This window comes from Rousettus aegyptiacus, unplaced genomic scaffold, assembly GCF_014176215.1.
Source record: "Rousettus aegyptiacus isolate mRouAeg1 unplaced genomic scaffold, mRouAeg1.p scaffold_m13_p_6, whole genome shotgun sequence".
In the NCBI taxonomy this organism is placed as follows: Eukaryota; Metazoa; Chordata; class Mammalia; order Chiroptera; family Pteropodidae; genus Rousettus; species Rousettus aegyptiacus.
In genome coordinates this window covers 115372724-115393916 of record NW_023416309.1, presented here as the reverse complement: position 1 = coordinate 115393916, position 21193 = coordinate 115372724, and the positions used below count along the sequence as shown (strand labels likewise).

The 21193-nt window shown below is 58.7% G+C and overlaps 1 protein-coding gene and 1 long non-coding RNA gene across 9 annotated transcripts in view; one reads left to right on the top strand and one right to left on the bottom strand.

Annotated features, from left to right (window-relative positions):
• Window positions 1–21193, top strand: part of B3GNTL1 (UDP-GlcNAc:betaGal beta-1,3-N-acetylglucosaminyltransferase like 1) — a 44313-nt gene that overhangs the window by 9368 nt on the left and 13752 nt on the right. For 5 of the 8 annotated variants that reach the window (XR_004951666.1, XR_004951665.1, XM_016132981.2 and 2 more), the window contains exons 5-7: window positions 5683–5748; window positions 11312–11407; window positions 20398–20493. Coding sequence is in view for 6 of the 8 variants with exons in the window: in XM_016132981.2 (XP_015988467.1) it covers window positions 5683–5748; window positions 11312–11407; window positions 20398–20493 (258 nt within the window). In the remaining 2 variants the exon portion in view is untranslated. Of the gene's footprint in view, window positions 1–5682; window positions 5749–11311; window positions 11408–14305; window positions 15442–20397; window positions 20494–21193 lie in introns of those variants that run through there. The other 3 variants (XM_016132982.2, XM_016132986.2, XM_016132985.2) reach the window with 3 other exon arrangements.
• LOC118604056 lies at window positions 1753–4467 on the bottom strand. The gene is made up of 3 exons (XR_004951667.1): window positions 3969–4467; window positions 3523–3862; window positions 1753–3313 (listed from the first exon to the last, which is right to left on the bottom strand). It is a non-coding gene; the product is annotated as an uncharacterized LOC118604056 (long non-coding RNA).

Here is a 21193-nt window from a genome sequence, read left to right as displayed (position 1 = left end):
GGGCGGGACTCGGAGCGCCTGGGGTGGGGTTCTGTTGGAGGTGCTGTCAGCAGAGTAGAACGCTCACTTGAATTTCGTATGTGTTCAGTGAAATGGCACGTTTGGTTGTAAGTTATTTTTGTTTTGCTATTACAGCTGTAGAAAACTCACGTATGCGTGTGGATGGGTGCTAGAGGGGACGGTGGAAAGAGCTTCGGAATTATGATATTGTGTAGTACTTCACATGTCTGGTATTGTTGCGAAGGAGTTTATGCAGTAAACCCGGACTGTCATAATATTTGTAAAAAGTATCATGGAGTGAATTCAAATTTAAATTTTTTTGTAAATATTGAGTATGCTTTATTAGAGACACTATTTTAAAAATGAACTTGACTGTTATTTCCATATAATAAAATAGACCCAATTAAGCGTGCATTCAATGAATCCGACAATTGTGTACACCCACGTAGGACCCCTCGGTCAGGGTGTGGACGTTTGCATCGCCCCAGAAGTTTCCTTCTGCCTTTTCGTAGTCATCCCTCAGTCCCTGAAGCAAGTATGCCTGTTATTTCTGTAATCTAATTACCTAATGATCTGTCCTCTTGGTTAGTTTTTTTTTGTGTTACAGAACTTCATATAAATGGAATCATGCACTATGCACCCTTGTGGTTGGCTTCTTTTGCTCAGCATAATGTGTTTGAGATTCATCCATATCGTCGCTTACTCAGTAATTCAGTCTTTCTTGTTGCTGAGTTGTGTATCCCAGTGTGTGGATAGACCACAGATTGTTTGCCTGTGAAGTCATCCCTTGGTGGACATTGGCAGTGTTTCTGCTACTTGGCTGTTAAGAGTAAAGATACTGTGAAAATTTGTGTGGTCTCATCGTGCACATGTGTATTTGTTCTCTTGAGTACATATCTAGGGACAGAACTGCTAAGTGACATAACACACGTACGTTTAACTTAGTGAGAATCTTGGAAACCATTTTCGAAAGAGAACGACCCATTTTACACTTCCACCAGCAATTTACAAGAGTTTCAGGCCTGCATCCTTGCCCACACACAGAACCGTCTTTTCCATTTGAGCCTTCGTGGTGTGCGTGAGTTGTGTCTCACTGTGGCTTTGGTCTGCAGTCCCCTGATGCCGCAAAATGTGAACATTTGTTTGGGCGCTTATCGATCAAGCGTCTGTCTCCCGTGTGAGGTGTCTGTGCCAATGCCACACTGTAGCCTTACGTGCAGATCGTAATTTGATACTGTAAGTTCACTTGTTCATCTACTTCAGTATTTTTGGCTGTTTTAAAAAATTCGTTGGCGTTTTTAAATAAATGTTAGTCATTTTGTTGATTTTAACAAAACCTATGAGGATTTTAATTGGAATTTGTTTGTTCTATAGATGAATTAGGGGAGACCTGACTTCTTTACAATGAACATACATCCGTTAGTTTGCTTAGGTTTTCTTTACGTTATCTCAGTAACCGAGTATAGTTTTCCCAGTAGAGAGCTTACAGTCCTTCGTTAAATTAATACCGTGGTATTTGATTTTTCAAAAAATATTTTTATCAGCTTTATTGAGATATAATTCACATAAAATTCACCCAATGGAAGTATACAAGTCAGTGGTTTTTACTTTATTCGAAATGCTGTGCAACCATCACCACCATCTAATTTTAAACCATTTCCGTCACTACAAAGTATAACGCCCATCCATGCCCAGTAGCAATTAGTTACTCCTCACGCTTCCCTGCCCCCCTCCCCGCCCTAGGCAACCACTGGTCTTTCTGTCTCTGTGGGTTTGTCTGTTCCAGACATTTCCTGTAAATGGAATCGTGCAAAACGTGGCCCCTGTGACCAGCTCCTTTTGCTCCACGCAGTGTCTTCCAGGTCCTGGTGTCACTTTATCCCTTTCTGTTGTTGCCTCACGCCACACTGTGTTTATCTTTCTGCCATTTAGCCATTCCAGGAACGTTTGGGTCGTTTGCACTTTTTGGCTTTTATAAATAATCCTGTGAACATTCCTGTACAAGTTTTGGTGTAGGTAAATGTTTTCTGCTCTCTTAGGGGTATGCTGAGGCCTGGAATTGCTGGGTCATGCATATAGTAACTCCATGTTTAACATTTTAAGGAATTGCCAGAGTGTTTTCCAAAGTGGCTACTCCATCTTACATTCACCAACAATATATGGGAGTTACTTGGTGTTGCGATACTGTTATAAGAAGCATCATTTAAAACTTTGAAGATATAAAGAAATTAACTTTTATCAGTCTTGTATCTAGAAACCTTGTTAAACTCACTCTTAATTCTAATATTTCTCTGTATTTTCTCTTGGATTGTTTATATACACAATCACTTTCCCTCTTTATAATTCTATCTTTTATTTATTTTTCTTGACTTAAGTCTCCGTAATTTGTTAAATAGAATTCATGAGAATGGGCGTTCTTGTCTCCTTCCCAATCTCAGAGGAGAGAACTGAAACCTTTCACTGTTAAATAGCTTGTTTGCTGTAGGTTTTTACCTATACATCCTTAATAAAATTAGATACATTCCCTTCCAAAAGCTGGAGAAATGCTGGATGCCCCAAGACAAAGAAAGGGTGCTGGGTTGGGGCGGGGATGCTTTGGAGAAGGGTCGTTGCTGTCTCTCCATTTTGATGGCTCACCCCCCGCTGCGACCTTCCTCCCTCTGCAGTCACAGGGCCTCTCCTTCAGCTGATGCCGGCAGCCCTGGTCTCTGCAGCGTGGCTAAGGGACCTTCAATGTCAGGAAGGGTATTGTGTCTTCAGGGTAGCGCTGGCTAGTGCTGAGCATATGATCTGCAAGTATTTTCTCCCAGTCACTTTCTCATTAAATTTATACCTAAATTTTTGATGAATACTGTTTTGTCAAATTTGTCTTTTTATCACTTGTGCTTTTGTTATCGTATCTGAGAATTCTTTCATTAATTCAAGGTCACCAAGATTTGCTCCTAAGTTTTTAAAAGAGTTTTTAGTTCTGGCTTTTGCATTTAGGTCTGTGACTACTTTGAATTAATTTTTTTGTGTGCGACGATGTCTGCATCATCTTTTTCCTTACGGTGGCCCACTTGTCCTAGTGTTTGTTAGACTGTCCATTTAATTGCCTTGAATCCACCACGATCTCAAAGGTTATTTCTCTACTCTCAATTCTGTTTTACTGATGGATGTACTATCTTTAGGCCAGTACTGTAGCTTTTTGGTAGTGAGTGTTGAGATCAGAAAGTATAATTCCTCCATCTCACGTGCTCCTTTGGGAACACTGTCATAGCCATTCCAGATCTCTTGTATTTCCATAAGAATCTTAGGATCTGTTTGTCGATCTCTGCAAAAAGAAAGTTGAGATTTTGATTTGGATTATATCAAATCTATAGGTCAACTTGGGGAGAATTTCTTGTAATGTTGAGTTTTCCGACCCACGAATATGGAATGGCCCCTCCCCTTCCCTCCCTGGAAGCCTCACCATCCTGGGACCTTGTGACCCTCAAGACTGAGGCTGCCAGCTTCCCGTTGTGTATCTTGTACAGCTCTTACCCTGAGGAGGTAGCCCACCGTGGCCTGAGCTAGAAAATCTCGTGGGTTTAACAGCCCCCGACTCCTCAAGTCTTGAGTGGACTCTGCCCCCGGTTTCCATCTCGTGCAGCCTCCGAGGGTGGCCAGAACCGCAGTTCTGAGTGCCAGCTTGCGCGGGTCAGTGAGGGCTGCGAGGTAGAAAGTGTGTCTCCTCTCGGTTCATGTCTTTCTGTAGATTTAGGCCCAGTAGTTCCCTACTATTCTGTTAACTCTTGCCTTTAAGACTTTTAAAATATTTTAGACAACTCCCGTAGCTGAACAGAGCAGAATTGCTTCGTTGCCATTAGCTGGTCTGTCATTCCTGCAAGTGGAATGTGGAAGCGTTTTCGCATGGTTTGGACCCCGCTCTAGCTTGTACAAGCTAAGTAGCTAACCATGGGCATGGAACTTCCCTCGGGCTTACTTACAGAACTTTGATGACTATCGAAAGAGGAGTGTACGCTGCGTGTCTCGTGAGTGGGAGCATGCACCGAAAGGCAGTTCGGTCCTGAGCAGCTGCTGCATGTTTTCGACAGGTATTTCCGAGGGCCGGCCAAGCACAGGAAGGGGGCTGGTCTGGGTTCTGGAAGATCATGCGATGTCCCTGGATGAAGTGTGCCGCGGATGAAGTGTGGGGCTAGAGGTCAGAGGTGTGCTTCTTTGAGCGCTCGCCTGGGCTGGGAGGAAGTGGGTTTGCTGTGCTGCCGCCGCCGGCGCCTTCACGGGGTCCCAGAGGCGGTCGCACTATGGCGGCAAACCAGCTCCCACCCTGCCCTGTGGCTTCCGCAGCCTCCCCAGCTTTCTTCTGGAAATACCCCTGTGGCCGTGCGTTGGCTCTTACCCCTCCCCACACGTAGCCGACACAGGAGTCAAAGGCTGGTTTAGGTGACCCTAGGAAATATGTAGAATTCTGCACGAGGCAGCCAGATACAGGAGCCACTCGGCAAGAATTTGATCAACAGCCCCTCCCTTTCAGGGAGCGCCCCCCCCCCCCCGTTGTCTCTGCCCTGCTGTCATGATGCACCCGTGTCGGAGGGCAATAGGCTGACTGACCCGTGGTCTAACTTCTTTCTGTCCTCCTCACATCCCGCCCCTCTCCATCCTTTTTAAGGTTCTCAGCCCCAGCTGGCCATGCACACGACTGTGAGCACACTCCTGGTGGGGGCCAGGCAGCCCGAGTTCCCGGTCCCCTCTTCCCCTCCTGTTCTGAGTTTTTCCCACCCTGGGCTCCTTCCGTCCCGACTTCACCCCTGCCTCCGCACATTAGGTGCTGGCTTCCAGCTTCCGCTCCCAGGTCATTAGATTAGCACAATGCTCCTAAGGCCATCTGCAGAAATAGGAAATACAGATACAGGTCTTTTAGTTTTCTCTTATCTCAGTTTAAAGATAAATACCTTCCCAACATTATTTTTAGTTATTTTGTTGTGTACATCTAAACCTTTAAATAAAACATTGAAACTTTTTTGATCAGTCTGTCAACTTGGAGCACTATTTTTACTTAGACAGAATATATCTATAGAAAATGTGTGAAGCCGCTTAATTAGGAAGCAGATATCTGTGTGAGTGCCTTCAAAGTACACGCTGCTCCCGTCCCCTTGCAAAACCACCACAGTTCTGACTTTTGAGATTATAATTTTCCTGCTTTATTGTTCACATGACATGTGTTTCTTAAATAACACGGTCCATCCTGCTTGATTTTGCATTTCTTACTTAGAAGTACGTGTGAAATTTATGTCGTCTATAGCTGTGATTTAGTCTCACTGCTGAATGATGGCGGCACTGTCCACAAGTTACTTGTCCACTCTGGTGTCTGTGGACAGCGGATCGTTCCCGCATCTGTGCTGCTGTGAAGTCTGTGTGCGTTGTCTTTTCCTGACCGAGGAGTGAAGCCACTGGGTCTCGGGGCTCAGTCTCTTCACACTGGACGCGCCAGGCTGTCCCCAGAGCGGGCACCGCGTGGGAGAGTTCTTGCTGCGCTGTCGGCACTGCCCCCCCCAGGCTGTGGCCGGGTCGTCCCCGACTGTCGGGATCTGGTGCCCGGGGTCACGTCCGAGGCGCCTGCTCTGGTCTGTTGGGTTCCTGCCTCTGCCGGCCTCGTCCGTGAGTTGCTCACGCGCGCTAAGCATGTGCTGTTCCCTGCAGGACGACGTAATGATGCCGCAGAGGGTGAGGCTGCAGTACGAGGCCGCCGTCCGCCACCCAGCAAGTGTGAGTGCCGCCGCCGCGCCCGGTCGCTGCCGCCCTCGGCGAAACGCCCGCCTCGGAGCCCTCGCCAGGGCAGAGCTGCCACCGGCTCGTCGGAGGGTGACTGGCAGGCGTCTCCGCACACTCGGGGGTTTTCCTTTGAGGCGGATGTGCCTCTCATTTGGGGCAGCACCTGTTACTTTAAACGGGTGCAGAGGGTTTTTGGTCTTGTTCCCTTTTGTTTTAAGAAGCATTTTAGAAGCTGTGCACCTTGGGCATGAAAACGCAGGTTGAAAGCTATAGTGTCACAGGTCAAAATAATTATTCTTGCTTCCTTTTTGCCACCAGGGACCAATCAGTTTGCTAGCTGACCAGCCGCTCACCTCCTGCTGTGGGGCCCGGCAGGGGCGGGGGTGGGGGCCCCTGACCTAGGTGACCTCAGACTGCAGGCCGTCCTTTCTGGGGGGCCCAGAGGCAGGCGTGTCCTCCGGGTGGCCTCCCCGCACGCTGGGCGAGGGCGCTCTGGCTGCACAGCTCCCTTCCCCAGCCCCTTGACCAGCCTCTGGTCCCTCCTGGTGGAAGTGGCACTGACCCCCGGGGTCGGCACCCTCTCACCTGACGGCCGAGGGGACGGCATGACGGCCGCAGTCATGCGGAGCTGTGGCAGGTCACGGAAGGCCGTCCGTGGCCGCCGGCGCCCACTGTTCTGGCCTCGTGGCCTGCACTGCCCCGGGGTCAGGCTCCCACGGCTCCCCGTGCTGTGCGGCCGGCACCCATCCGCACCTTCACTTCATACTGCCATCGTGTCCCGAAGGCGCACTGTGTGCCTGCGCCCTGCTCTCCGGGTGCCCTAAGGCGCTGTCCGCTGGGGCTGCCGGCTGGCCTGGGAGTCGCGGGAGCAGGGTCCCGTCTCAGTCGTTTGTGTTGCACGTGAAACGCTGCGACCCGCCGGGGCTCGGTGTTCGTCGTGCGCGCGGGCCGCGGCGTTCGCGTGAAGTAGGGTGACGAGAGGGAGGGGCAGGAGCAGGAGAGAGTCGGCCACCGCGCTGGGCGCTGCCTCGAGGGGCCAGGTGGCGGGCGGGCTCGGCTGTTGTGGGCTCGGCCTCGGGGCCGCGGGCTGGACCTTGGCCCTCAGCCGTCACCAGGTCCCCCATGGGGGACCCCAAACCGTGCTCCCGAGATACCGGGATTTCCTTCTCAGTGGCACGAAGGGAGCGATGAGATGCAAGAACAGTTTCCCTCGGCGCCGTCCCTTCGTTGGGAAGCGAAGAAAGTGGCAGAGCGCGGTGGCGGCCAGCGGAGTCGGCGGCGGGCGGGGCGCCCATCCCCGTCGGACAGACGGACAGACCAACGGCGCGCCGGCTTCGCGTTGCGTGCAGTCGGGAGCGGCCAGTTCTTGCCAAGCTCAGATGGCGCTGACGGCCACGCCGGCGGCCTGGCCGGCAGGCTGAGCCTTCGCCGGCTCCTGTGGAGGGAGCGCCACACACGCGGTCCCCTCCGCCCGCGCAGGTGGGCGGGTCGTCCCGGGTGACCGCCGCCTCCTCAGAGGCTCACACGCGCCGTTTCTGGGCATTTAAAATACATTCCCCATCGAAACGTCTGCAGAATTCTGTTGCTGGTGGCGGCGTTTTAGAGCGGAGGCACTTTCAGATGTTTTCGGGTTTTTCACTTCCATACTGAAAAAGGGGACACGGTTCTCTCACCCACAGGGTGCTCCGGGCAGCAGTCCAGGCTCCGGCTCCAGCGGGCGTGGTATCTGGGGCGGGGAGGGATTTGGAAGGAATGCAGACTGTGCAGGTTGTCATGGCCTTCATTAAAACTACGTCGGCTTGCATTTTTATGGTTTTGTCAAGTTCTAAGCTAGAGCTTTTCTCGCTGACCTCTTGTTAAGCTCACCTGCTGGTCAGCGGAAACCGCACCCTCCCTCCGTGTCTGCGCAGACCTCCCCCCTCCCCCCCACAGGTTGTCAGCGGAGGCCTGCCCGCTCCCCCCAGAACTAAGCCGCTCTCAGGGGTGCTTACTGTGGGCCTGGGTGTTGCCCTACATCGCGACCTACAAAAATATTAATTTGCAGTTGCTGGTTGGTTGTTATGTCAATTATGTTGTCCAGTTAGTTCGGAAAGAATGGAATGAATGCTGATTTTTAAGGCATTTACAAGGAAAGCATTTAATTACAGAGGAAAGGCCCCTGGCCGCAGCTCGGTGAGTGGCGTAAATGGCTCGGGTGTGTACTCCCTGCAGGACTTCTGGGCGGCGTTAGGCAGCTCCCACAGCAGCGGTTGTCCACCCACCCACTTACTGAGCATTTCTGAGCGGGGTCAGCTGTGGGACAAGAGCTGGGGGGGGGGACTGTGGTCAGTCCCTCCCTCAGGTCACCTGCGCAGGGCACCCAAGCAGAAAGCCCGGGGCAGGCCAGTCAGGGTGGGGGCAGTGAGGGGCCGTGCCCCCAGGAGGGGCATCCTGGAGCTTTGCCAGCCCGTTGATGGTCCGTCCCTCCCCCTTGGGCTCAGGGTGACAGCAGGACTACCCTAGTCTCTGACATTAGTCCCCAGGGAGCTCGCGTCAGCAGTGAGCTCCTAGACATCTTGCCTGGTGGCCCTGACTCGAGGGCGTGCTGGTGGGGTGGCAGGAGTCTCGGAAGGCAGGACGTGCCACCATGGGCTTTGGGCGAGGCCAGGACACACCCAGTGGTTCATTGGGCTGTCGCTTGAGCGCTGCTTGTGTGCGGGGTGCGGTGCCAGGCCAGGTGATCATGGCAGGCGGCGTCCCCAGGCATCCGGAGTCTCTGCCCTGTGACGTACTTAGTGTGCGTCCCGGGGGCCGTCACTGGAGAGGCTGCCTGGCGGGCTTCACCAGCTGCCATGGAAACAGGAGAAGAGCTCAGCTTGCACTCAGGGGGCCTCTTAGGGAAGGGAGGGTCCTGTGGTTGGCCTCTGTTTGCCCTGTGCCCAGGCCAGCGTCCCTTTAAGGAAGTGTTAAGGCAGACAAGAGACCCTCCATCTCCTCCCCATCGCCAGCCTCAGAAGCTCCAGTTTCACATGATCCCCACCTAATCCTCTTTCGTGATGCGAGACCCCTATCAGCGTGGTTCTCGCTTTCATCAGAAGCGGCAGCCTGTGGGAAGGGGTTTGTGGGAGCCCAGGCCCTCCCTGGTGGGAACAGCGTTAAGTCAGCTCACATCCCAGAAGGAGCCCGACGGCCGACTCTCACGGTCTGGCCGGAGACCGTGCTCTCAGAGGGCTGGCACACACTTGGCCCGTCTGTCACCCCCGAGCAGCTGTTCATGCCGCTGCGGTTGTGGGGCTTGGGGCCTTTGGGGTTTGCGTACAGAGCTTAAGCCCCTTTATCGTCATATTTGGGAATACCTTTGGAGCCGAGGGTTCCTACCCCACAGCTTTTGATCAACATTTCCAATTTTTTCCCTCAAAATCTTTTCTGTTCAGCAATCAAATGCAAGACAGTTTCGACAAGACCAGAAAATAGATGTAATAGACAGTGAAAAAACTATGTCCTGGTCGGCTGAGGTGTGGGGAGACCTTACACTGGGCAGGCTGGTAATTCAGGAGCCGTTCTGACTCACAGCATTGTTAGCATGTGCTTTTAGGGGCGATCTGTCAAAGGGTCACAGAGAGAAGTCAGCAATGTGTAAAAAGAGTGCCTCCGCCAGGTGTGCTCGATGGGAATTAGAAAATGGACAAAAGATATGAAACGGCGTCTCACCGAGGAGGCCGGGCACGTGGCGCACAGCCCGTGGGGAGGGGTCCGGCATCACGCGCCATCCGGGAAGCGCAGATTAAACCACGGTGAGCTCGGGACACTCCCATCAGAAAGGCGAAAGCCGGCAGCAGGCGACAGCCCGGGGCGCTGGAGAGGGGCGCTGGGTCCCCAACACGCCGCCACACCGCGGTGGGGAGCAGGCGGTGCGGCCGCGCGGAACACCAGTGTGGCAGTTTCCGGACAGATGAAACCTGCACCTGCCATGTGACCCAGCGGCCCCAAGCCCTGGGCGTTTGTCCCCCAGAAATGAAGACGGTGCGCCCACAGAAGCCTGCATGTGAGCGTCTGTACCTGACAGTGGTAGGACTAAAGCCGGCGGTGCCTAATAGTGAGCAGTGACGTCCAGCCCCCAGCGGGAAACCATGCAGGCGTCCTGCAGCAGGCGGAACAGACGGGGTTGTCGGCACAGTGGAATATTTTTCAGCCAAAAAAGGAACGAACTGTCATTAAACACGATAGCCTGAAGGAACCTCCAGAGAACTGAGGAGTGTGGAAAAAGGCCGGTCCCAAAAGGCTCCGCACTGCGCGATGCCGTTCGTGCAGCATTCTCGAAGGCAGAGTCACAGCATTGGGATGTAGGTCAGCGGCTGCCAGTCAGGGAGAGGCCTGAGGGGTCCTTGTGTCCCTGGGCTCCGTGGTTTTTCAAGAAACACCATCAGAGAAACCACGTGAAGGTACACGGGGTTCTCTCTGTTGAGTTCTTCTACATGTGACTCTACTGTTTTCTCCAAAAAAAAGTATAATTCAAAAACCCAGCAACGAAAAAGGCAGGCAGGGCCGTGCCAGAGCTCTTAGCACGGCTGCACGGGGGGGGGTCTCCACCACGTGCGGGGCTGTGCGGGCCGGCGGTGTGGCCACCGGGGCATCCTAACCAGGAGACCGCTCGGGGCTGGAGGTCTTGACACTGGCTTGCTCCGCTGGTGGGGACGGCAGTCACGGAGGGGGTGTTGGCTGCGCCCCACGGCTGGCTGGCTTGTGAGAACCTACAGGGCCCCCCGCAAGGGGCAGACACCCCCCAGCTGAAAAGGGGAGAGAGGCGAGTTCTCTGCCTTGGCAGCCTGAGACTACAGGTGCTGAGGGTCAGGAACCCCGATAGCTGCCACAGGGACCAGCCCCTTCCACACGTGCCTCAGACTGCCCGAAGGACTGGACATTTACCTCTGAGCGTTAGAGGCGTCTGGACGGACTGCGGTAGACGCCTCAGCAAGAGCGCAGTGACCTCCCTCGGCGTGGCGGTGCCGTTGGAGGGCGGGACAGGGCCAGTGGTGTGGAGGGAGCCAGTAGACGGCCAGGAGGAGGCAGGGCTGGCTAAGCGGGTCCTCCAGGAGGGCGGCGCCTGTGTGGTGGCCCCGTGTGCGCTGGACAGGGAGGCAGCCCTGGGGAGCGAGCTCTTGGCGCTGTGGCTCTGCTTTACTAGAGGGCCCTCCTTTCGGGAGGCGGGACCTGGCACTGTCCATGCTTGCTGCCCAGAGGCGCTGCGGGGCCTGCCGTGCACTCGGAGTTGGGGCTCAGGAAGGGCGCTCTGGAGGCAGCTGGGTTTGAGGTTGCATGTTGGTCCTCTTGATTCGAACCCATTGAATGGGGAAGCGTTATCTGTGGCCAGTCTTCAGCCCAGCCAAGGGCAGGTCAGCTGTTTACTGCTGTGACAGGCGTGACTCAGGACCGTCCCCAGAATGCGCCCGTCCCTCCAGGAAGTTCCCCTAACCCGACCCAGAGGTGCCAGCATATGCCAGGTGAGAGGCACACAGGCAGGTGTGTGCACGCGTGAACTCGCACCATCTGCTAAGTTCTGTGTGTCGCTCTTTTGCAGATTATAGGCTGCCAGGTGAGGAGAGAGCCCCCCAGCTCCACAGGACGGTACACGCGTTGGATCAACCAGCTGGCGGCCGACCAGCTGCTCACCCAGGTGCTTCTTCCCCCGCCGACATCAGCAATTGGTTCATTCCTTAGCCCGTGTGTTTGCCCACCTCCTGGGTGCCAGGTGCTCACTGGAGAGGGGACAGCATTTCAGAAGAGCCTGTCTGGGAGGGAGCCAGAGCCAGAGGGCGGAGCTCTGCTGGGAGGGGCCACCCCCAAGGCCGGCCACCTGGAGGCTGCTGGTCTGGGGACAGGAATGCACTGCGCGGAGTCGTCCCCCAGGCTGTCAGAGCTGGGCCTGAGCTGGAGGGGGCGTGGGCGGGCCTCCAACAGGACTGCCGGTGAGGGGTGCAGTGGCCTGGGGCCGGTGGGGGGGGTGCTCTCGGTGTCCACTGTGGGGGTCCCAAAGCCCCAGGACATCGAGTGGGTCCAGTCCTGAATGGGGTCAGCAGCCACACAAACCTCCATTCATCGGCTGCAGCGCGTCAGCAGCCACATGATGCTGCATGACAGATCACCCCCAAACAGAGACCCGGCACGGTGGGCCCTGCCTGTGGCAGACACTCCAGACTCTGCGTCCAGGGCCAGCTGCTCCCAGAACCTCCCCACAGCAGGGCCGTGGCGATGTGCCCTGCAGGGCAGGGCCCAGGGCAGGGGGGAGGGTCAAGGGGAGCAGCCACCCCACACCCACCAGGACATGGCTCAGAGGCCTGGGAAGGCACCTCTGTCCTCACAAGGTGTCCACATTTCAGGTCCCCTGTGACCCTGCTGTGCAAGGAAGCACTGTTTTCTCAACTCTGAATTTTGAAAACTGGAACCCTGTGGAATGGGATGTTTGATGACACTTAGCTTTGAAGTTAGAGCTGTTTCCGGCTCCGGCTTTCCGTCCACTGGACTCTCGCGACGAGAAGGGCTGCCCGTGGACGGGCCTGGGACGCACCCCGTGCTCTGGGCGATCTGAGCTGCTCACCACTCCCGGTCGGCCCCGCGTGTGCCTGTGCGGCAGCCACCGGCCCCCTCCCGTCTCCAAAGCCGCGTCTCTCGCCTGTCAGCCGCAGCACACACCGTGTGCGCTGGCCCTCAGGTTAGGGGCTCCGCCCACAAGGTTGTCCCTCCCCCTTCAGATGCCAGTCACAAGTCCAGGCTGTCAGCCATGCTTCTGACCAGCTGGCTGTAAATCGAAGGTTCCCTCGACTCCCTCCTGGGGTTCGATCATTTGCTGGCACAGCTCACAGAACTCAGCGAGGCGCTGCTTACCTGTTCCCGGCGCGTTGTAAAGGATGTGATAGAGGACACAGATGAGCAGCCACATGGAGAGTTTATAGGGGAGGGTCCGGACGGGCCCTGAGTTCAGGGGCTTCGGTCCCAGTGGAGGTGGGCTGGCCACCCTCCTGGCATGTGGATGTGTCCATCACCCCAGGAGCTCGTCAGGTCTTGGTGTGCAAGAGGGCAGCAGCTAGGGCGGAAAGTTCCAGATATCTAATCACTTGGTCAGGTGACCAGCCCCACCCAAGTCCCCTATTGGCACAAACTCGGGGTGCTCAGTAGTGGCTCAGGAATGGCAAAGACACGGCTGTCACTCAGGAAATTCTGACGGTCTCGGGAGCTCCGTGCCGGGAACCGGGATGAAGGCCAGATGCTGCTTGTCGTCCCCTCTGTCCATGCTCGGGGTCAGCTTGTCCGTCTGCAGAGTCCAGCTGGGGTTTGGAGGGACGTGCATTTCCCCACAGGGCCAGTTTGGGGAGGACTGGCACCTTCGCCACGGCGCGCCGTTCCACCACGGACGTGGTTTGTCTGGCTGTCCAAATCTTCTTTGCCTTTTTTGTATTAGCATTTGTAGTTTTCAGCATTTTTTGGAGCAATCATAAATGCTGTCGCGTTTCTGATCCTGGTTTCTGGTTGTTCGTTGCTGACACACAGAAGTACAGGTCCTCTGTCGCATCCCAGTCAGGTTTGGGTAGTTAGTGATTTTCACGGTGTGGATTCATTTCATCCGAATTGTCAGGTGTATGTGCTTGAGTTATTTGCTAGTATTCTCTGTTCTTTTAGGGTGTGCGTCTGTAGTAATATTTTCTCTTTCGTTTTTGATATTAGTAGTTTGGATTCTCTTCCTTTTTAAAATCAGTCTTGCTAGAGGTTTATCAATATTATTGATCTTTGCAAAGAAGCAGCTTTTGGTTTGTTTAATTTTCTCTGTTTTCAATTTTACTCATTTCTGCTCTTTATTATTTCTTTATTTTGCTTGCTCTGGGTTTGTCTTGTGCTCTTTTTTTGCTAGTTTCTTAAGGTGGGAGCTTAGGTTTTCTTTTGAGATCTCATGTTTAAGCTCAGCATGTAGTGCTGCGAACTTCCCTTCGCAGTCCAGCTGCGTCTCACAATTTTACGTACGTTTGTTCTCATTCGCTTCAACGTGTGTTTAATTTCCGAGATTTCCTCCTTGACCATGGACTGCGCAAACGTGTGTGTGGGTCGCTGGTGCTGTGCGGGGCCCGCGTGGGAGACGGGCTGGGCACCACACACGTCAGCTGCCCAGCCACTGCGACTTTGGGGGTGCGAGCGGGCATCATCTTCTTTCTGCTGTCTGATGTGCACAGGCCTGTCCCCTCTGCAGCTGTCGGGTGCTCTGGCTGAGACGGGGTGTGGGAAGCCCAGTTCCCAGCCCTCTCTGGCTCACGCAGCACAGCCAGTATAAGGAGAGTCCTCTTTGAGTAGAGAGAAGCAAAGGCGTGAGAGTAATCAAGTTTCCCGGAACGCAGGCTGTGGGCACCAGGCTACGAGGGCCTCTGGTGTCCAGCACGGGGGGCGGTGGGGGAGAGGCGGGCAGTCCCCCGGTGTCCAGCAGGGCGTCCACGCCCAGGGTTGAGCCCGGGGGACGGGCATGCAGGCAGGAACGTGTGGTCTCGGCTTTCTCAGCAGCACAGACGAGTCCAGGAGCTCCCGGGACACGGCCTTCATGCTGAGCTGTGCGCCTGACCGAAGTACCTGCCCTGTGACAATACAAGGACTTCGCTGTGTAGGGCTCAAAACAGCTCTCTCCCACAAAACTTCTCAGGCGTTTCCTGGAAGGCACTCCGTAAAGTCAGGGAACCAGTTATGAAGGAGGAAGACATGGGGTCCAGGGGACAGGCCCGGTGCCCAGGAGGGCCAGGCACAGTGTGTCTACGGGAAGGAGTGAGCGTTCTATGTACAAGGAGCACACGTCTTTTTTAAAACATGGAAATGCCCAATTAGGGAGAAAGGAAAGGAGCCACAGGTTTCCATGTACCAGGAGGGTGTGACGGAGGGGATTCCAATCCGAGTGACCCATCTGGGACGGGTCCAGCTCTGTCCTGGTGTCCTGGCCACAGGGCACCTCCAATTCAGACTGCTCGCCAGGCATCTAGGGACCCCTGCCCTGGGAGGCCCCTGCCATGGCCCGTTTACCTGCTTAGCTCCCTTCGGGCCTCCCATTCAGCACAGGGGGAGGCGAGGGGGCCGCTGGGCAGGGACTCCGCCCCCTGGGGCCAGCGCGTGCTCTGCCGGCCGCGGGCAGCTCCACCCTGGAGGCTCCCGGCCCGCGCTGAGCCAGGCCGGGCCACCCTGCTGTGCTTCTGCAGGACCTCGTCAGCATGGGTCGCCCGGTCCAGAATTGGCTGACGAGAGTGCCAGCCGTGGTGATTGCCCTGGGGATGCCCCACGCTCCTCTGTTGACAAGGGCCGGGAGAAGCACGAGAGGGCAGCTCGCCCTGCCCCCGGGGTCAGATGCAGCAGAGCTGGCTGTGGGGAGCAGAGGCGGGCTGGCCCTGAGGTCCAGGGCTCAGGCCACACTGCAGATGGACAGTGGCCCCAGTAAGAGAGCACCGGAGGCTTGACCCGGACCGGGCCCGCCCCACGTCACTGGAGTGCACACTGCGGCCTCCCACGTGGCCTTCCGTCAGCTGCGTGACCGCCGGAGCGCGGTGTCGTTTTCCATGAAATGCCAGAGTTCAGCCACAACACCCAGACCCTTCAGTGCGTGTGACGGTCACCTGGAGTTACGCGGCCAGGCTCAGTGAAGGCGACTTCTGGCTGATTTAGAAGACGGTGTGCGGCTGACTCTGACGGGTGAGGAAGTCCCCAAGTTGGCGGCCTGTGTGGGCAGGGGGTCCCCGGGCCAGCTCTGTGGCCGCCCCCCTGCCCTCCGGTGACCTGCGGCCCTGTGCTGGGGCCTTTCCGTCGCTGGGCTTCCCGTCCCCCGCCCGCGGCGGGAGCGCCCTCTGCTGGCCGCTGCCGCGCCGTCACCCGAGCCGCAGACCCACCTCCAGCGACGGAGCGAGCGAGGCCCAGCGGGAGCCTGCGGCCTGTCTGGCTCCAAGGGTCGCAAGTGCGTTGGGGCAGCCTCTGCACCCTGCGCCTCGTGTGCTCCCCACCCCGTGGGGGGACACGGGCCTCCTCCAGGCCCGGCACAGGGCCGTTTTATTCGGATGGCAGGCAGAGTGTCCCTCGGGTTAGGCCAGGGTGGCGGGTCTGCTCTGCTGTCCTGTAGTGACTGTAGCTCGGCCAGGCCGTTCACGCCCACCGTGCCTGGGGCTGCTTTAGCAGCATGTGGCAGAGCCGAGTGCCGGTGACACAGACCTGAAGGCCCACAAGGCCTAAAGTGCTGGTGCCTGGCCCGCTGTAGAGCTGCCAACCCCGAGCAGCGGGGGTTGAGGTTGGCCGAGCTCTCGTGCCGGGGTCTGCGGTCCCCAGGGCCTCTGGTCCCTCGCAGCCCTGGCAGCAGGGGTGGAGCCGGGTGCGATGGCACCTCCTCCCCCCGTTGCTTATTTTTACATTTATCCTCAAGCGATGACACTTGGAATGTCTGAGCTGTGCATCGTGCTCGTGAGGCCTATGCCTCCCACCAGAAAGCAGGCCAGTGGTGGATGGGGTTCAGTCTACCTCCTACCTGCTGACGTAGCTCCCACCCCGCCAGCCAGGTAGCAGGTCAGTGGGCCAGGCGTCAGCTCTGGCACCTCCCCAGGGGCAGAGGACGGAGTGGGACAGCAGCTGCAGCCCCCACCACGGCCTCCCCTGCCGGCCTCGCTGCTGGGAACCACTGGGCTCGGCGCCGCTCGGCACCGTCACCTGTGGCTTAACTGCTCCTTGGACTTCCACAACTTCCTCCCACCCCTCACCTGCCACACACAAGCCCATTTCAGGAAAAGGGTCTTTCAGCAAACGTGGCCCTCCCTCGCACGTGCTGCGCTGCGCGGTTCCACTGACGTGCTGCCGGTCCATCAGGGGCCCAGCAGGCACGTGCCGTCGTGGCGTCCGGTCTCTGGCTTCTGACGCTGCCGTAGCTGTGGCCGCTGCAGGCCAGCTGTGGGTCGTAGAGTGGGGTAGAGGGCAGCCCCAGGTGTGTATCATTAAACGCTCGGAGACAACCTGTGGGCAGGTCAGCCCCTCCACCTGGTGGCCGAAGAGGATGAGCACCGGACGCTCCGCCCCCCGGGAGGAGGTGGTGCTGGCAGGTGCCGGCGAAGCAGGAGCTGCCGGCCCGGCCTGCGCCTGCCGCCCGCTCAGGCTCCCCGCGGGCCTGTCCGCTGTGGGCCGTTGGATGGCCGTTTCCCATCTGTGATTCGGCAAGTGTTTCGTGGAGTCAGACGTAGTCCATCTGGACCTTTGGGGCGAGTGGAGGCAGCCTCACGACGGTCGCTTGCTGTTGGCTGGGCCAGACGCGCACGGCCGGTGCCAGCCCAGCGCCCCGCGTTCTCAGCGCCTCTGAGCGCTGCGGGGCGTACGGAAGCGGAGACGCAGCCAGTCCCCCGGGCGCAGGCTGCAGGGCACTGTGACCAGTAACGGCCACAGCAAGACCGAAGAGGGGCCTGAGGAGGCCGTCGTGGCGAGCCGGCGTGTCGCTCGGGTTTGAAAAACGGTGGGCTTGTTCCGATGGGATGGGAAGAGGGGCCCGGCCCGGCGCCCTTGCTGCCCTGTCCGCGCCTGTGCCCTGGGCCCGTGGCCCCTCAGGCAGCGCGGCTGCGGGGAGAGCTTGCGTTAGGCGTGGGGCTGCGTGCGCCCCGAGCCGGGACGGGGTGCGGCGTGGAACCACGGCTCCCCTCGCAGGCCCGCACCCTGGGGCGGGGGGGGGACACCAGCAGTCAGCATAGAGCAGGTCGAGTCGTCCGAGTCAGCCCTGCCCACCGTCCCCCGGCACCCCGCGAGCCTCAGACCCCGGGGAGCCTCACAGAGAAACCGAGTAAAGCAACCAGGTGGCTGAGGCTGGACGTGGTTCCTTGTCGACCCCGGCACTGCCCGCCCGGCTCGGGGCCCAGACGGGGGTGAGCGCGTGCAGGGGTGGCTCCGGCCCCGACCCCGGCGACGCGCCGTGCACACCGCTGTCCAGGGCAGCACGCGGTCATCCCTTTCCCCTTCTGAGGCTGGCGGCCAACGCGGTCCCCGGGGCCGACGTCAGGGCGTCTGCCACGGGGCAGGTTCCTCCCGGAGGCTCCAGGGCTGTCCTGCCTTCGCACCTCCTGGAGGCCGTGCCGTCCTTGGCATGTGGCCGTGCGGCGCTGACCTCCGCTTCTGTGGGCGCGCTCCCTAGTCCTCCTGAGTTTTTGGCGTGCTAGAACGCACGAGACAGAACGTGCCCCAGACGCCGAGCAGCACGCTGGCACGGTGCCGCCCTCACCACTGCCCCTGTCTGCCTCCCCTTCCGGGGGCCATGGAGGCCGCGCCCGCCCGCCCCGGGGGCCGCCACGCTGCCTGCCGCCGGCTCTGCGACCTCCCTGCCCCGCCCCTCCCGTCCCCCGCACGGTTACGACCTCCCAGCGGCGGTTCAGCTCGTCCCCTGTGGCTGAGTCGTGCTCCGCTTTCTGTGCCGCCGATCATCCCACGTTTGCGGTCACCTCGCGTTTCCGTGGACACCGTGTGGCACCCCCCGCCGGCTCCTGGGGCTCGTGCTGCGCGCCCCGGCCCTAGGCCGTCTGCCTGCGTCCCTGTCGTCTGCCTCCGGTGAACCCAGGACGTGGGGAGCTGCCAGGCCGTTGGCGCGGCGGCCGGACCGCCTTCCTCTCCCAGCAGCGGTGAGGAGGGCCGGCGCCTCCGCGTGCCGACACCGGCTGCTTCCTGGCTTTGTCTTCGGTCGTGTGCCGCTTGCAGCGGCCGTCCTGGTGGCGGTGAGACCTCGCGGGTTTGGTTCACGTTCCCTGACGGCGAGTGGCGTTGAGCCTCGTGGGTGTTTTCTTGGCCGTCCGTGTCTTCTTTGGGAAGCGTGTATTCAAGTCCTTTGCCCGTGTGAAAACTGGGCGCCTTGTCTTTCTGTTGAATTCCGTGAGCTCCTGGCTGCATGACCGCTGTAGACGTGTGGTCCGGCGGGGTTTTCTCCCCGCGAGGCCCCTTTGCTGTCCATGGCGCCCTTCGGAGCACAAAGGTTCATCACGCCGTGACCTCCAATGCGTGTGCATCTTTCCTCGGTCACCTGTGCTTCTGCTGTTGTACTCGACAAGCCGTTGCCGAGTCCCGACTCACAGCAGTTCCCTTCTAAGAGTCTTGCAGTCCAGCGCTGACATCGGACCTTTGCTCTGCGTTGAGCTAATTTCTGCATCTGGTGTGAGGCGGGGTCCAGCTCTACACGGAACCCAGCGTCCCCAGCACCGCTCCTCAGAAAGACGTGCTCCCCAGGAGGTGGCCCGGGCCCTGTGGGAACAGCCGCCAGGTGGCCCTCTGGGCTCGTCTGCCCTGGTCTGGTCTCTCTGCCAGGGCCACGCAATTTTGATTTCCGTACCTTCGTAGTCAGCTTTGAAACTCACTTCCTGGGGAATGTGAGTCCTCCAGCTTTCTGCTTGCTTTTCAGGATTGTTTTGACTGTTTTGGTTCCCTTGAAATCCCATGGCTTTTAGAGAGGGGGGTGTGGTCTCGCTCCAGGCCCCCGACCCCCACCCCAGGGCTCCGGCTCCAGGGCGCACACATGTGGACTCCTGGGAACACGGGCCGGGCATGCTCTAGGTGCCCCTGCTGTAGGCCTTTAGCGGAGACCTTTAGCATGTTGGAGTCACAGAGGCACATTTTCTCTCTGTAGGGGAAAAAAATGACCAAAGCGAAATGGAGGTCTTTGGGAAAACGTGAGACACGGCGCTGTACAGGAAGATATCCACGTACAGCACCTTTCTGTCCTCCGCCTCCCACCCTCCCCGGGGGGCCGGTGGGATCTGCATGGTGCGGGGGGCGGTGCCGGCCTCTGTCCACGGAAGCGAGGGACAGCCCCAGGCCCCGGGCGCCTGTCGAGCCCGGCCACTCCCAGCGCGGAGAACAGGAAGCTCGCTGGCAACGCCGCGCACCTCTGGGGGACTCGGCCGGGGGCCACCACCTGTCCTCAGCCCTCCTTGTGGCCCTGTGTCCCGCATCTGCAGAGGGCTGCCGCGCCGTGCTGGCAGGGTTCCAGAGCGCCTGCTGCCCCGGCCTGTGGGCACCGTACGCGGCACAGCCCTCCCCCCGGCCTGGCCCCTGGGCCCAGAGGCTGCCGGCGGAGGGGCGGGAGAGCTCACAGGGCTGCTTGCTCGCGGCCACCCTCGCCGCTTCCGGGGAGGGCTCTCCCTGCCGTCTGGTCACTCTCTCGATGGCGTCCTTCGGTGCAAACACTTGCACGTGGATGGCGTCCAGCTCACCTGCGTGTCCTCTGGCTGCTCGGGGCCCTGGGGTCCGGCCTCGGAGCCTGTCCCCTGACACGAGGTCGCGAAGGGCTGGCTGCCCCAGCATCTGACGCTGGGCCCCGGCACTTCCGTCCCCTCTGTCCGGCGCTGCCTTAGTTTTTCTTCTCACAGTTCAAAGCAGTGCGTTTCCTTTGATTTCCACACGAGCTTCATCTCGAGTCACAGGAGGGGCCAGGGGCTGGACCCAGGGGGCTGGGCCTGGCCACTGCGTCCCCTCGCCCCCGCCTGCCACCTCTGCCGGGGGCTGGCCCCCGCTCACCTGGCGGTGAAGTTCCTTGCGCCGTTGCACCTGTAGAGAAGGGACTCGCAAAGCAGTGTGTCACTTCGTGAACGACGCTGCGGCCTTTGTGACGAGCTGTTCTCTCAGTTCTGCCATGTCGGTCCCTTCCAGGCTTTCACCTCCCACGGCCCGACCGTGATCATGCCGACCTGGTTCTGCTCGCGAGCCTGGTTTTCCCACGTGGGCCCGTTCGACGAGGGCGGACAGGTGAGTGTGGAGTTCTCGGGCTGAGGGAGGTGCTGTCATTCCCAACAAGGTCCCCGCCCTGCCCACGTGCAGGCACCGTGGCCTGGTGGGGTTCCAGGAGTGAGGGAGTCACCAGAGCTGGTGAGGAGCTGCCCAAGGGTCCCACGGTCGCTGAGAGTGAGAGCCACCACCAGGCCGTTTGCGTGCCGCGGCCTTGGAGGTCGGCTGAGCCCCTTTCCTCTCAGGGACTAGGGAGCCCGGTGGTGGCCCAGAGGCCCTGGCAAGGCCGAGGCCGAGTGGCCACGGGCTCACAGGGAGCAGTCAGCGCAGCCGTGGGCGGCCCTCCTGGGGCTGAACTGGGCCCTGGTTTTGCGAGCCAGCCAGGCAAACGGGACCAGCTGGCCTTGAGCCTGTCAGGAAACCAGTAGCCATTGATGGGGTTCAGGGATACCTGGGCCGTCCCTGAGCTCCGCCTGTTGCTGAGAACCAGGACACCCGCCCCTAGCTGAGGAGCAGGGTGGCCGCAGCGGCTCAGCCCCGGTGTGCGATGGGGGGGCGGCCGCCCTCCCCCTCTGGTCCAGCCCGGGGCTGAGGGCTGCGTCTCACGACGGCAGCCAGCGGAGGCCCCGAGGAGCCCGAGGAGCCCGTGGAGCCTGTGGAGCAGCCCCGCCAGCAGCAGGCATGCGCGGGACTGGCGGCGGGCCGAGTGCAGTCAGCGCGG